The 14,666-nt window shown below is 36.7% G+C and overlaps 2 protein-coding genes and 1 pseudogene across 2 annotated transcripts; all 3 read left to right on the top strand.

The window, feature by feature from the left end:
• The first annotated feature begins 1,384 nt into the window (after positions 1-1,384).
• Positions 1,385-4,105, top strand: LOC149382419 (GDSL esterase/lipase At5g33370-like). Its single transcript, XM_089630746.1, has 5 exons — positions 1,385-1,654; positions 1,906-2,033; positions 2,136-2,378; positions 2,612-2,867; positions 3,531-4,105. Exons 1-5 carry the CDS (start codon positions 1,417-1,419, stop codon positions 3,761-3,763), a joined length of 1,098 nt encoding a protein of 365 aa, XP_089486872.1. The 5' UTR covers positions 1,385-1,416; the 3' UTR covers positions 3,764-4,105.
• Positions 4,106-6,550: 2,445 nt separating this feature from the next.
• On the top strand, positions 6,551-7,595 carry LOC149382420 (two-component response regulator 24 pseudogene; annotated as a pseudogene).
• A 1,875-nt stretch (positions 7,596-9,470) lies between these two features.
• Positions 9,471-14,414, top strand: PTAC3 (plastid transcriptionally active 3). Its single transcript, XM_089600862.1, has 13 exons — positions 9,471-9,879; positions 9,967-10,138; positions 10,245-10,462; positions 10,552-10,615; positions 10,878-10,950; positions 11,052-11,129; positions 11,211-11,368; positions 11,830-11,998; positions 12,110-12,572; positions 12,956-13,360; positions 13,570-13,773; positions 13,843-13,976; positions 14,069-14,414. Exons 1-13 carry the CDS (start codon positions 9,523-9,525, stop codon positions 14,253-14,255), a joined length of 2,682 nt encoding a protein of 893 aa, XP_089456988.1. The 5' UTR covers positions 9,471-9,522; the 3' UTR covers positions 14,256-14,414.
• Positions 14,415-14,666: the final 252 nt, after the last annotated feature.

Consider the following 14,666-nt stretch of genomic DNA (forward strand, 5'->3'; position numbering starts at 1 on the left):
ATAGAGAGAGAGAGAGAGAGAGAGAGTGTTTTGTGGTGTTTTCGGAGGCTTTTGAGCCTTAAGATCATATCAAACAATTCAAAACGGAGTAAAGACGCGAATCGAGAAAGTGCAGTTTTTTGCACTGCGCGGCGCGACCTTTTTAAAATTTTCTCTTCGCTGACTGCAACTGTTGCTCGAATCTTCGGATTTCTCATCGGCGCGGCACGCCAATTTTTTCCAGCGCGCACCGTTTTTGAAATGGTCATAACTTTTAGCTCCGATGTCCGATTATTGTAAATAAATATGCGTTGGATCTATCCAATAGTAGAAAGAATTATTCCATAATGTTTGATAGAGAATCTCAAAATCATGTAGAAGAAGACGTCATGTTTCTTATTTTGCTCTAACTTGTTTGAAGCGTCTTCGAATCATCTCAAAATAGCTCCGTAATATCACGTGATGCTCTACTAACCTTATTAACATCCAATTGGCATCTTAAACCTGTAAATCACTCAAAAAATATATTAAACACATCAGAAGTCACTCGAGAACACGTGAAATTCAAATCGAAAAATAAGAGTTTAACGCGTGAAACGCACCTCTCTGAAATTAGTAATATTCACTTATCTCCAAAACATATATTTCTCATATCAAGCAATTAATTGATCGTACTTACCTGATTGACTTTCGTCAGATACGGGTAGGACAATTAATATATATTGACTGATCTTATCTTATTAATACTTACTTGACCACTGAAGAACTCATTAACCTCTTTGTTTAGTAGATGAAAAAAGTGTCAGAAAAAGAATGCTACGTGGTCCAAACTCCAAACATGATAATTGAACAAAAAAAAAAGTTGATTATAAGAACTAGACTTATTACGAGTGGCTTTAATTTTTCTAACCAACCATTTTGACTCTCGTTTATTATACGAAGGTTCGTACATTATTAGCAGCTTCTTAATATTCAATGCAACGTACGTGATATCTAATCATCATGGTTGAAAAATAATAAAAAAAACCACCCACAAAACTCAGCGACATCGCGCACGATAAAATAAAGCTCTTAAATGTTACGTACCTTAATAGCACATCGTCATGTATAGCACGTCTGTGTTGTTACTATCCTCATGTACGTTGTTGATTAATAAATTATTAACATATATCATTACAAACATTATTATTATACTTGAATGGGCTTATGGCGTGGTCAAGTCCAAGTTGCATGCATAATAAATGCAACCACATTGGATTAATTATTGACAAATAAGCAACAACTTGTACGTACTAGGTGTGTTCGTAGTGAGGCATATCTTGATCATTCCCTTCCAACAAGGAAAGCCTCTACTATTTAAACCCTACGTAACTCTCTCATTCTCTTCATCCCAAGTCTCCTCTATACCAAATTGATAGTACTATAGCTCAAAGGGCAATGGATTCCTCATCATCACCGCTTATAGTAGTCATGATGATCATGATTCTTGGTGTATCCTCGGCCGAGGCGAGAGCTCTGTTTGTGTTCGGAGACTCTCTCGTCGACAATGGAAACAACAATTTCTTGGCCACCACGGCTCGAGCCGACGCCTATCCTTACGGCATTGACTTTGCTCCTTCTAATTATCGCCCCACCGGCCGCTTCTCCAACGGCTACAACATCCCCGACTTCATTAGTACGTTAACAAGCATCGCATTATTTTCCGATTTTCATTTTTTTTTTGTTGTTAAAATTAATGGAATCATCTAAATTAAGTCGAAATTGACATTACGAAATGACGGTGTCACACGTGTGTTAATTTGTCTGTAATTTTAGACTTTCGGTACAAAATTATATATGGTTTTTTTTCCCTTGTCCCTAAAAAACGAATTAAATTGTATTTATTATTTTACCCTTCTAAATAACATTTATGGTTCTGTGGCACAGGCAAACAAATCGGGTCGGAACCAACATTGCCGTACTTGAGCCCACAGCTGAGCGGCCAAAAGCTACTAATCGGCGCCAACTTTGCATCGGCGGGGATCGGAATTCTCAACGACACCGGAGTTCAGTTTGTAAGCACCACTATAGTTAGTAACATTTTTTTTTGCACGTAAAAAAGGTAGGTCAAGGTAATAAATGATATATATATATATGGGTGGTGGTGGTGGTTGCAGATAAACGTGATAAGGATGTATAGACAGTTGGAGTACTTCGAGCAGTACCAGCGTAGGCTCTCTGGGCTTGTTGGAGCGAGAAGGGCAAAGCAAGTGGTGAATCAAGCGCTGGTTCTCATCACCGTCGGTGGAAATGACTTCGTCAATAATTACTTCTTGTTGCCCTTCTCACCAAGGTCTCGCCAGTACTCTCTCCCTGACTACGTCAAGCTTCTCATCGTCGAGTACCGCAAACTCCTCTTGGTACATTCTTCTTTTTTTTTTTTTTTTTTTTTTCTTATATACTATATTTGCTCAGTCCTTCTTATCATTTTGTTTTAAAATTTTTATTTTCATTTTACATCGAAGAATTTCGTATTAGCCCCTGTTGAAAAAGAAATTTAATCTAGCCCCCCAAGAATAAATGGTCTTTATTACGTATGTATTTATATAATGAGCGACTTGTAATGAATGTGTGTGTGTGTGTGTATGATCAGCGAGTGCATGGGCTTGGGGCACGGAGGGTGTTGGTGACGGGGACGGGTCCGTTGGGGTGTGTGCCGGCGGAGCTGGCCATGAGGGGCGGAGGGAACGGAAAGTGCTCGCCGGAGCTCCAGAGAGCCGCCGGGCTTTACAACCCACAGCTCATCCAGATGATTCAGAGCCTTAATCGTCAACTTGGCTCTCACGTCTTTATTGCCGCCAATACGGCTCAAATGCATTATGACTTCATCACCAACCCTAGAGCATACGGTGCACACTACTACTACTATTACAATATCTATATATATACCTTCTCTCTCTCTCCCCTCATATATTTAGTTAAAAATGTAATTATAAGCTTATTTTTTTTTATCAATAGGATCATTATTTTGACTAAAAACCTATCATTTTCGAAAACTAAATCATCAAAACAATGTACAACCTATATTTATCTCCTTCCTCCGAAATGTTATTAAATATAATGGATTAATAAAAGTTCTACTATATAGTATCAGCATGTGCTAATTAAAGCCCCTCCTTGAACTTTTTATTTTATTATATTTTTTACTATTATTTAGTTTTTTTTTTATTTTTTTTATTTTATACTAGAAAAATTACAAATTCACCCCCCTAAGATTTTTTTTTCCTTATTAGTCCCTTAATATTTATATTTATATGTATACACACTTTATGATTTCATGACCTAACGTGGGTTAGTTTCCAGGATACTTTGTATCCATAATAACCACATGCACATCTAAATGGCATAATTGGAGGAATTTGTATGAGTCCTGTAATATTTGTACGTATTAATTTACTTATATAAACTATAATAATTTATAAATCACCATCACATGCAAAAAAATGTTTAAATATTACGGAACAATATTATTAATTAATGAGTGCAAATTCTGTGGTGGTTGTGTGTGGCAGGTTTTGCAACGTCAAAGGTAGCATGTTGTGGGCAAGGACCGTACAACGGGCTAGGGTTGTGCACCATGGCATCGAATTTGTGCCCTAACAGAGACACGTACGCGTTTTGGGACGCCTTTCATCCGTCGGAAAGGGCCAACAAAATCATCGTCGACCAAATGACCAAAGGCTCCGACGAGCTCATGCACCCCATGAATCTAAGCTCCATCATGGCTATAGATTCCGGATTTTAGATTATTATTAAATTAGTATAACAAAAATTAATAGTTTAATACATTTACTATATATAGTCATAATTGCTTTTAATTTCGGTGATAATAAATTTTTATATATAGTTAGCTACTTTGGTATATACATGTGTAGTAGGGTTTACATGTGTAGTAGGCATAATTAAATCATTAATGGTTAAATGTGCGGTGAAAAGATATGACCTATAGAAACTCATCAAATGTGATGTTTCTTTCTTTTTTATATATGTATTGGTTCCGATAAAAAAAATACATGTATTGGCTTATAAATAATAAGTTATAGCCACATTTCCTTTCTGGCTAAACTAGAAGTTATATTAAATCGTCTTCTTTATACAAGTAGTAAGTAATGCACTCGCGTGCGTGAGGAGGAAACTAAAAAAAGAAAGAAAAGGAAAGAGAGGTAAGAATATAAAAAAAAAACAAAGAAAAACTCAAAAATCGTCACGTTTGACAAAACTACGTGACAGCCTCTTAATATATTAATATTTTTTTTAACAATGTGTATAAGCAATTTATGATTTTCAAAATATTTAGTTATAGGGTATTTTTTTTTATTGAAATTCTAATATTTGTACCTTTTTGTTGTAAATTTTGACTATTTTACTAATTTTATACAAACTTTAACTATTTTGAATATCTATTCATTTGAACTAGGTATTTAGCTATAATCCATATATTTTGCCTTGAGAGCTAGCTAGCTAGAAGTATAATGTCGCCAGGATAAACTATATATAGGCAAATGAGAATAATATGTGATGAAGTGGATAAAGGCGCCTATATATTGCACTTTTTGAGAAAAGAAGAAGCTTGCTATAAATTGCGAAACTAGGAAAAAGTTACACTAAAATCCGAGCCGCACATTATTATGAAAACCAATATCAAAGAAACTGTCAATATTATGTTGTAGATCATATTATAATTCCAACTTTTTTACTTGTATTTATGACCATCTCCTTCATTTGGTGGAAAAGTGGGAACATGCATGCATGTGATATTAATTATTATTTCTGTTAATTCCACAAGCAGTATTCGTAGTCATTTTTTTTTATATCTAAAATATCAGAAATTTGATTTGCATGCAATTGTTGATATTATCAGCTATAGTTCGCCGAGAAAAAAATGTCGCGTGGACATTTTTTTTTAAAAGAGTCATGGACAAGAAGATTCTATAAATATTATAAATTTAAAATGATAATCATATTTATTTAAAACAAGGACAAAGAAAGAAGCAAAAGCAAATAATTGCACGAGACAGTAGACATTGCACAATATTTTTTTTATATTTATAACCCTTGCAATCATTGTTTGATGAATATTTAAAGGAAGATCAAGAAACGGGAAGAGAGAATGACTACTCAAATCATGTCCAAAATTACATAGCAAGTCTCTGCCTACATGTTAAATTCACGATACTCAAGCACGAATGCAATGTTATTTAACACTTCCAAATTAAATTTCCAGCGGCAATTCATCGTCCAAGACGAGCTTGTTATTTTGCCATGAATAGCGTCAACAAGGGTTTTAGAGTCACTCTCGTGATAATTGTGATCTCATGCCACATGTGATGTAAACATTAAATACTCCAAAAAGTACTAGCAAACTTCAGCTTAAGCTACGGAATTGACTTTGAAGCGAAAGCCTGAACTCAAAAATTTCAATCCTTAGAGAAATTGTTTAGTATTTAGATTGCGAGATGCTCAAATAAGTTAAATTTCAATCTTAGGGACCACATTGTTTCAAATAATAGTCTCAGGGTCAAATTACAAAATTCTACAAAATAGCAAGGGCTAACACTAAACTAGCCTTTATTATATAACACCCCCCAGCAAGAAAAGAAAAACAATAAGTTACCTATCTCATGTGGTGCATCTAAATTAATTCTACTACACTTACATACAATGAGCCAGCCTTAATACAAATTTAATCATAAGACTTCTTCCTAATATGTCCCTCCTGAAGTTTTTATTTAGTTTTGCCCCCTGATTTGTTGGTTCGAAGTCCCGGCTCAACCCGTTCTTACACAAACTTTGCCATGATTTAAAATGTAAACATATATATGGAAGGATAAACTTTAATATGTGTCTAAAAATATAGTATTTTTTCCTTTTAATTTCTCTAAAACCAAAATGGAGTCAAATTATTCAAAAGGCTAAATATTCTACCCTTATATAGTTATAATCAAGATTATATGAGAATCCACCGATCATTCGAAGAATTTAAATCCATCTTATGTCGAGCTTAAAAACTGCCTACTTTAAGAAGAGAATCCGAGGTTTCGTATCTCGATCGGATAAGATAGCGAAATAAATGCCTGTTTTCGCAGAGAGAGCCGGATTTTTCTAAAATTTAATCCAAAAAGAGAAAGTTGAGATCATTGATCACAGATAACAATTCTCTCTTCAATGAATCTCATGCATTAACTAAAATATTTGTCTAGATCATACACAGCTTTCACTGCCTCTCCAACTCTAGCTTCAAATCCATAAAGAAAATCAAGGCCTTATCTATGTCTCTTAAATGATTTGGATTCTAAGTGGATTGTCTCCAGTGACCTTAAATAGAGCTTGCTTCACCCCAAACTTCCACACTCAAACTTGTTCAACATCTAATTTACTAAGCTATAGCTCTCAAAAATATCATAACTCAGCAAGTCTCAATTGTTGAAAGGTATGTGTACTCTATAACACTTATAATATATGTATTTTTTTCATATTCATCATTATTAATATAATAATGTATATATGTGCATACATACTAGAAGAAGAACAAATGGTGCTCGGAGAGAAGGAGGCCGTGACGGTGGTTGTGAGTGGCGATGACGTCACCACCAAAGGAAAGGAAGTCAAAACCAGCGGTGGACCAGTCAACGACCAGACAAACATAACCAAGTCATCATCTGATGATACCAAAGAAAAGAAGCTTCGTGTCCTCATAGTGGACGACCAAGCTTTCACTCGCTTGGTCCACCGAGCCATGGTGAACAGCCTGGGCTTGGACTCTCAGCTAGCCGAGAACGGAAAGGTTGCGGTGGATCTCCATCGAGCCGGGGCTACTTTCGACCTTATCCTCATGGACCTGGACATGCCGGTCATGAACGGGGCTCAGGTACGTACTTATGCAGCCAGGTTTTTAAATTAGAAAAAAAAAGTTCGGAAGCTGATTTATAAAAACTAGCAAAAAGTGTATTTTTTTAAGGGGTTCGTGCATGTACGCATGCATGCAAGGGCGATTTTTTTATTTTTTTATTTTTAATATTTCTTTTTTATTTCTGAGATTCATTTTAAAAAGAATAATATAGTTTATTTAGTGTTCTTTCCTCCGCCACAAGTGAGTGCTTATTAATAAAATTTCGTGGTACCGTCCACGTTTCATTTAAAAAAAAAATTAGTGTTCTTAACCTTATCTTTTTAAAAATATAATTAATTTAGAACTATGTAAAACTTTTATTTTATCTTTCTTTCTTAAAAAAATATTATTAAATATTTATAGATTAACAAAATTATTATATAATTATCACGCATCATCTGAAAGAAAATGTACTTTTACGTGTAAAATACTGTTACTTATAAGTTTTTTACTTCATGATATATGATATGTATGTGAAATAATAATAAAGGCAACGAAGGAACTGAGAGCTATGGGCGTTGAGACTAAGATTGTGGGAGTCACTGCGCACGAGGAAGGTCCGATGCTCAAAGAGTTCGTCGAAGCTGGTCTGAACGAATGCTATGCCAAACCCATCTCTGTCCCCCAAATCGCTGCTCTGGTCAAACTGGTCAAAGAAGCCAAGAACCAGCAGGCTCAGAAGAATTAAGCCCTTCGAGTTCGAGTCATGAATAGCAAAGGGTATCTATATATATAGCAACTCTTTTGCGATCCTATCGTAGATTTTCGTGTGTTAATTTAGTTATGAGAAACAGTGTTGGTTTGTGCTTGGTTATATTGTAATGTCCTTTTTTTTTTTTTTTTTTCTGTTTTTCTGCTTATTTGTGGAATTAATATCGTTTTGTATTTGTGCAATATCATGCATCTAGTATCTATATATATGCGTAGAATGAATGGTTTCGCCTACTATATGTGACATCAAGCAACCATTTTGCTTTAGCTATAGATGCTATAAAGATTGCTAAATTATGTTCCGTCCTCGCACCAAGTCTGCCCATCTTAACATGAAAAAACAACTACAAATTTGTTTATATATGTGATTAATGAGCACTTTAAACGCAATAAGCTGTATATCTTGGGGAAATGTCGTCCTTGTATGTGATATTACGTTATCCATGTATAACCAATAAAAAATCACACGTAGCCATGTTAGTATAACCACTTAAATGAAAACTTTTGCAAAATAAAAATAAATAAACATTTATTGAAATTATATGATTTTGTTAATAATGAGTTCAGATTAAACTCTAGCTATATAGCTTTTTTTTTCAAATTTACCATAATTATTACTAAGTTTCACGAAACATTCACTTAAATTTGTGCTTTAAAATATTTTGTTTATATTTTCGATTTTTACCCAATGAACATCTCAGACTTTTATCAAAATACATGTGTGAAAGCTGTGCCTCGTCATCATGACACGGACTGAAGTTAGTAAGGTGGTTACGTTGCACCTAGACATCTTGTAACCAGGGTAATGTGGTTTATAAACACTAGCTTGGATATTGTTAGTTAGTTCATTGTTGTTAGAGAGAAGTGACAAATCTGAGAGAGAGAGTGTTAGAGATCAAGAAGAGGGTCTTGATCTCAGGGAAAACTCAAGTGAAATCTGTTGTGAGGCTTGTTCAAGTGTTCTGGGTTGAAGCTTGAGGTCGAGATCAAAGATTTGATTGGATTTGTACATGTAACTCATTTGAAGATAGTGGGTCATCGAAATAGGACTCCTCTCGAGGCCTGGCTGGATTAGGATTCTCTCTGAATCTGAACCAGGATAAATCAACTTGTCTTTTCCTTCTTCTTCCCCAATTTCTTTGTGCTTTTGTTCTTCGCGCCCTGTTTCGCAGATAACTTCTTGCATAAGTTATCGTTGATTTTGTGTTTTGATCTGATTTTAGTGTTGAAAGCTTGAAGAATTGTGTTTTTCCGCGTTCAATTCTTAACAACATGCATATAGATTTTGTATTTTATAGTCGATCCCAATCATATCTTGTATTTATGTTCTATTAATTTAAAAAAAAATCTTAACAATATTGTTGAATTTTCCATGTTAATTACCGATATCAACATAGTTAAAATAGATAATAACATATTGATTTATTTCATTCTAAATCAATCTATACCTTAATCGAAATGTTGGTTGAATTTGCGTGTTGAATTATATAAAAAAATAGGCATATAAATGAAATACACAAAAGTCAATTAAAATGTCGATTAAGGGATGAATTTTAAATAATTAATAAATAAATAAATTTAAACATTAAATTGATAGGAATGATTGTTATCGACTTTGAAACACAAGATTGTGATACAAAATTTCAAAAAAAAACTCAAAAGGATATAAATGACATTTTCCCAAAAAAATTAGGTAGTGTGCGGAGTTGTTACTTGTTATGGACTTTCTTTGTAAATACTGGAAAGTCTAAGAAGCCAATTGTCATTCAACAAAACTCAGGGGTATATCTGATATTTATCGAAACAAACAAGAAAGAAAAAGAGAAACAGTTAAATCCCTCGCAAACTCGCTCTCTTCCCGCTGCTGATGAAAACCCAAAAAAATCTTATCCGCTCCGCTCCAAATGTCCGCACTTCTCTTCACTCCTCTCCCTCTTTTTTCCTCCAAACCCTCATCCCCAAAAAACGCTGTATTCCTCGTCCGAGCTTCCTCCGCCGCCGCCGCCGCGCCGGAGAAGCGTCCCCGCGCTCCCCGGAGACGCCGTGGCCAAACCAAGGACGATGACTCGTCCTCCTCCGCCGCCGAGAAAGGCCTCCGATTCACCTTCATGGACGAGCTCATGGACCGAGCTCGCCGCAGCGATGCCGTCGGAGTCTCCGACGTCCTCTACGATATGGTCGCCGCCGGCCTCACCCCCGGCCCTCGCTCCTACCACGGCCTCATCGTCGCTCATTGCTTCAACGGAGACTCCGAAGCTGCAGTAGATTTTTCCGACTCCGTGGACTTCGTTCGCGTGTTGTTTTGCTTTTGCAATGATCGAACTGAGTGTTGAATTTTGCCTTTTCAGATGCAATCGCTGAGGAGAGAGCTCAGCGCGGGTCTCCGACCCCTCCACGAGACGTTTGTGGCGCTGGTTAGGCTGTTCGGATCGAAAGGACAGGCCACGAGTGGGTTGGAGATCCTCGCCGCCATGGAAAAGCTCCATTACGATATCCGCGGCGCTTGGCTTGTTCTCGTTGGTACTGCATCGTCATTTGCAATCTGGTCAACACTGCTTCTGTTTTGCGTTTATCATATATATATATATATATATATATATATATACATATGTATATGTTTTTGCAGAGGAGCTTGTTCGGAACAAGTATCTCGAGGATGCGAACATGGTTTTCTTGAAGGGGTGCAAAGGCGAGATGAGAGCCACTGATGAGATCTACGACCTTATGATCGTCGAAGATTGCCGCGCCGGAGACCATTCCAATGCCCTGGAAATCGCCTACGAGATGGAGGCTGCTGGTAGAATGGCGACGACTTTCCATTTCAACTGCCTTCTTAGTGTGCAGGTATATTCATTTCTCAATGCATGTTCGTTGTAAAACACCTGATCATAGCCTGACAGATTGATATACTGTTTTTGCTGCAACAATTTTAGGCTACTTGTGGAATTCCTGAGATTTCTATGACAACGTTTGAGAACATGATATATGGAGGAGAAGGTTCACACTTCCCTACCCTCTGTTGGTGATTATGTTACTATGTATGTTTAGTTGTTCCTTATGTTTCTAAAACCCTGCATATGTTTCTCTGCAAAATAGAAAAAAAAAGGTGTTTACGGAAATCTCGCTTGTAGAGAAGACTCGTTTTAAGTGATCTCATAGAACAACTGTATAAGTTTTGAGAATGATTGGTCGTTTGAACGGGGTTGTTTTATTTTAGAATGTTAAGAGTCTATGCTTACACTAGTTTCTTATACTGCAGAATTTATGAAGCCGGATACAGAGTCGTATAATTGGGTGATACAAGCATATACCAGGGCCGAGTCCTATGATAGGTCAGTTGTAAGATTGCCTGTTTTGTTCTAGCATCCTTAAATTCCAGATTAATCGATTCATCGGATTCTTATGTTTTCCCATATGATTGGTTGATGTGTAGAGTGCAAGATGTGGCTGAACTTCTAGGCATGATGGTTAAAGATTATAAACGTGTGCAGCCTAATGTGAAGACTCATGCGTATGTTTTTTTTTTATTATAAATTAATTCTATTTGGTTTTTTAATTAATTCTAAATACTTGCACTGTGATTCATGTTTAGGCTGTTAGTGGAGTGCTTTACGAAGTATTGTGTGATAGGAGAAGCTATACGTCATTTCCGTGCCCTTAAAAACTTTGAAGGGGGAATACAAGTTTTACATGCTGATGGGAACTATGGGGATCCTCTTTCTTTATATCTTCGGGCTTTATGTCGAGAAGGTACACATGCTTTTATTATCACGTTTTCTTTGCTCAATGCTGTTAATGTTCAGATATTTAAAGCATCTGTTGCGTCGTCCTACTGCACTCGACATCAATAAAAGCACATGCATATGGCATAAATATTTCGTCAGCTGAATTTAGTCTTAGCTAAAGCGAATAGCGCTGAAAGTTCTCCATTTGGTCGCTTAATGCTCAAAGTGACATTAGGCTTTACAAATTGTGAGCAAGACAGCTAACCGAGGCTTCTGGACAACATTGGTTTCTTCCTTATGATCCTGTTCTGTAGACCAATAATTTCAGTGGTTGTTGCATTTCATTTTTTTTTTAATTTTTTTCTTTCCTGCAGTTGGAACTTTTTTTTTTTTTGGTTTGGCTCAGTTTTACCTGGAAAATTATTTATGGATGTGGTGATCAATTCTTAATAAATTTGTATTTTACTGAATTATACTTGTGTTCAGGAAGAATTGTTGACTTGCTAGAGGCATTAGACGTTTTGGTCAAAGAAAACCAAAAAATTCCTCCACGAGCTATGATCTTGAGTAAAAAATATCGAACTTTGGTTAGCTCGTGGATTGAACCTTTACAAGAGGAAGCAGAACTTGGATACGAGATTGATTACGTTGCCAGGTATTTACAACAGTTCTACTATCGTTCTTGCAATTTTTAGTTCCAATTGTTGTTTTCGTTTTTGTTTGTTGTTTTTTACTTTTTTTTTTCTTTTCTCGTTACAATAATCAGATACGTTGCAGAGGGTGGGCTTACCGGTGAACGCAAGCGATGGGTGCCTCGTAGAGGAAAAACTCCTTTAGATCCTGATGCTGATGGTTTTATATACTCAAATCCTATAGAGACATCATTCAAGCAAAGATGTCAAGAGAATTTAAAAATATACCACAGAAAGCTTTTGAGAGCTTTGAGAAATGAAGGGATTTCAGCTCTAGGAGATGCAACTGAGGCAGATTATATCAGAGTTCAGGAACGATTAAAGAAACTTATCAAAGGCCCCGAACAGAACGTTTTGAAGCCCAAAGCTGCGAGTAAAATGGTAGTAGCTGAGCTAAAGGAAGAGTTAGAAGCGCAAGAATTGCCTACTGATGGAACTAGAAATGTTCTTTATCAGCGCGTTCAAAAGGCAAGAAGAATAAACCGCTCTCGCGGTCGTCCCCTCTGGGTTCCTCCTGTGGAGGAGGAAGAAGAAGAGGTATTTTTTTGTTATCATGATATCCTTCAGTTATTAATCTTATCATTTACCTTTCATTTCATGTCCTAACTAGCGAGGTTAGTTAAGTGTTAAGCATGTCCACCTATGCTAAACAGGGTGTGGGTTCAACCGTTCCAAGTCATTACATGTCTTTATTAATCTAATTATATGATAATAATAATAAATTTATGTTCATATCGTTAAGTAGAAGTCTCTCACAAGTTAGTGTTGTTGGCCTTTCTGATCAGCATATATATTTTTTTGACATGCTGCTTTATGTTGGATTTGGTATCATTAGCAAAGTTTCCTCTTCTGATAAGGCATCGGTATCTCGTCCTTTACCAACCAAATAACACTAAATCTGAATGTGATATGTCTTAAAGGTTGATGAAGAACTGGATGCACTGATCTCGCGAATCCAGCTCCATGAAGGGGATACAGAGTTCTGGAAACGCCGGTTCCTTGGAGAAGGCCTGAACACTGATAATGCAACAACCGTGAGCATAGCGACATCAGAATCTGGAGATACTGACGCGGAGGGTGATACTGCAAAGGATGCAGAGGAAGATGATGCTGAGGCCGAGGCTGATGAGAACGATGAGGAAGAGGAGGAAGAGGGGGTCAACGTGATCGAAGAACCAGCTGAGACCCCCGATGCAGAAACAGTCAAGGAAAAGCGAGTCGAAGCTAAGAAGCCTCTTCAAATGATAGGAGTTCAGTTGATGAAAGATCTCGACCAAGTATCTACATCGTCAAAAAAATCGCGTAGAAAATCACGAGTTATCGAGGTACTTCGTTTTTCTGTTCACTCATTCAGCTTCTCATGTGATTTTATAATTTTTTTATTTTTTTATTTTTTATTTTTTATTTTTTACGATAATTGTAAAGAGTGAAGTGATACACTGAGAGTAGGCATTATGTGGTAAGAGGGGATTGTGTGCGACCTCAATTGTGGTCTTTTAACAAATGTCTGTCTACATTCCACAAATGGATGTAGGACGATGCCGATGAGGATTGGTTTCCGGAAGATATATACGAGGCATTTAAGGAGATGAGGAAAAGGAAGATATTTGATGTAGATGATATGTACACAATAGCCGATGCTTGGGGTTGGACGTGGGAGAAGGATTTAAAGAACAAACCTCCTCGAAAATGGTCTCCGGAGTGGGAAGTTGAGTTGGCCATTGGGGTTATGTTAAAGGTATGTTCCTGCCAAATAACCCTTATTTCCGTGTTTAGCAATCAAAGAACATAAATTTCCGTGTTTCAGGTCATAGAATTGGGTGCGACACCAACAATCGGGGACTGTGCGATGATCATACGTGCAGCGATAAAGGCTCCTTTGCCGTCAGCTTTCTTGAAGATTTTGCAGACAACGCACAGTCTTGGTTACGCATTTGGAAGGTATATAAAAAAAAAGACGTATAAATGCCCTTCACATAAATATCTTTGACGCGAAAAGTCAACACCGTGAATATTCTTTGCTGTGCTTGCAGTCCGCTATACGATGAAATCATCTCTCTTTGCCTTGAGCTCGGGGAGTTAGACGCGGCCGTGGCAATAGTTGCAGATTTAGAGACGACAGGAATCACGGTCACGGATGAGACCTTGGACAGAGTGATTGCTGCGAGACAGGTCAACGAGAGCTCTAACCCTGTTAATGACGTCCCAACGCTTGATTAGTTTTTTAGTTTTGTAATGTATTTAATATTTGAATGTCGATAGAGTAATTAAGTTTCATATTTGCGGTTGTAAATTAGGAGCATATTAGCTTAAAGACTTTAGAGCCGTGTCTTGAATTTTTGAAAATCGTTTTGAAGGGTTATATATAATTCATTTTTTTAGGATAAAGGGATTATCGCATAAATCCTTCCAAAGGGAAAACGACACGTCGTTTCTTACCAAGCTGGGAAACATCTTCTAGTAGAAATATAGAATTATAATATGAAAAAAGATATAAGAATATAGATACGACTGTATGGCTTGATTTAAATGGTCAAGAACGTGCTACCGACGATCTGGATGATTCCCTCTCTGTTTTTCTCTCCTCTTTCTTAAGATTCACCTTTGAATTTCAATTAGTGACCGAAAAGA

This window comes from Urtica dioica, chromosome 11 (assembly GCF_054948205.1).
Source record: "Urtica dioica subsp. dioica isolate 48M chromosome 11, U.dioica_male_clone48M_v1_H2, whole genome shotgun sequence".
In the NCBI taxonomy this organism is placed as follows: domain Eukaryota; kingdom Viridiplantae; phylum Streptophyta; class Magnoliopsida; order Rosales; family Urticaceae; genus Urtica; species Urtica dioica.

What these genes read in the sequence shown, in the direction of transcription:
- LOC149382419 (XM_089630746.1), top strand. Translation starts at nt 1,417, where the DNA reads ATGGATTCCTCATCATCACCGCTTATAGTAGTCATGATGATCATGATT. An exon ending in CAACATCCCCGACTTCATTA is followed by an intron (nt 1,655 to 1,905) that starts GTACGTTAACAA and finishes TCTGTGGCACAG; the next exon opens with GCAAACAAATCGGGTCGGAA. An exon ending in AGTACCGCAAACTCCTCTTG is followed by an intron (nt 2,379 to 2,611) that starts GTACATTCTTCT and finishes GTGTATGATCAG; the next exon opens with CGAGTGCATGGGCTTGGGGC.
- PTAC3 (XM_089600862.1), top strand. Translation starts at nt 9,523, where the DNA reads ATGTCCGCACTTCTCTTCACTCCTCTCCCTCTTTTTTCCTCCAAACCC. An exon ending in TCGGGCTTTATGTCGAGAAG is followed by an intron (nt 11,369 to 11,829) that starts GTACACATGCTT and finishes ACTTGTGTTCAG; the next exon opens with GAAGAATTGTTGACTTGCTA. An exon ending in CTTGGTTACGCATTTGGAAG is followed by an intron (nt 13,977 to 14,068) that starts GTATATAAAAAA and finishes CTGTGCTTGCAG; the next exon opens with TCCGCTATACGATGAAATCA.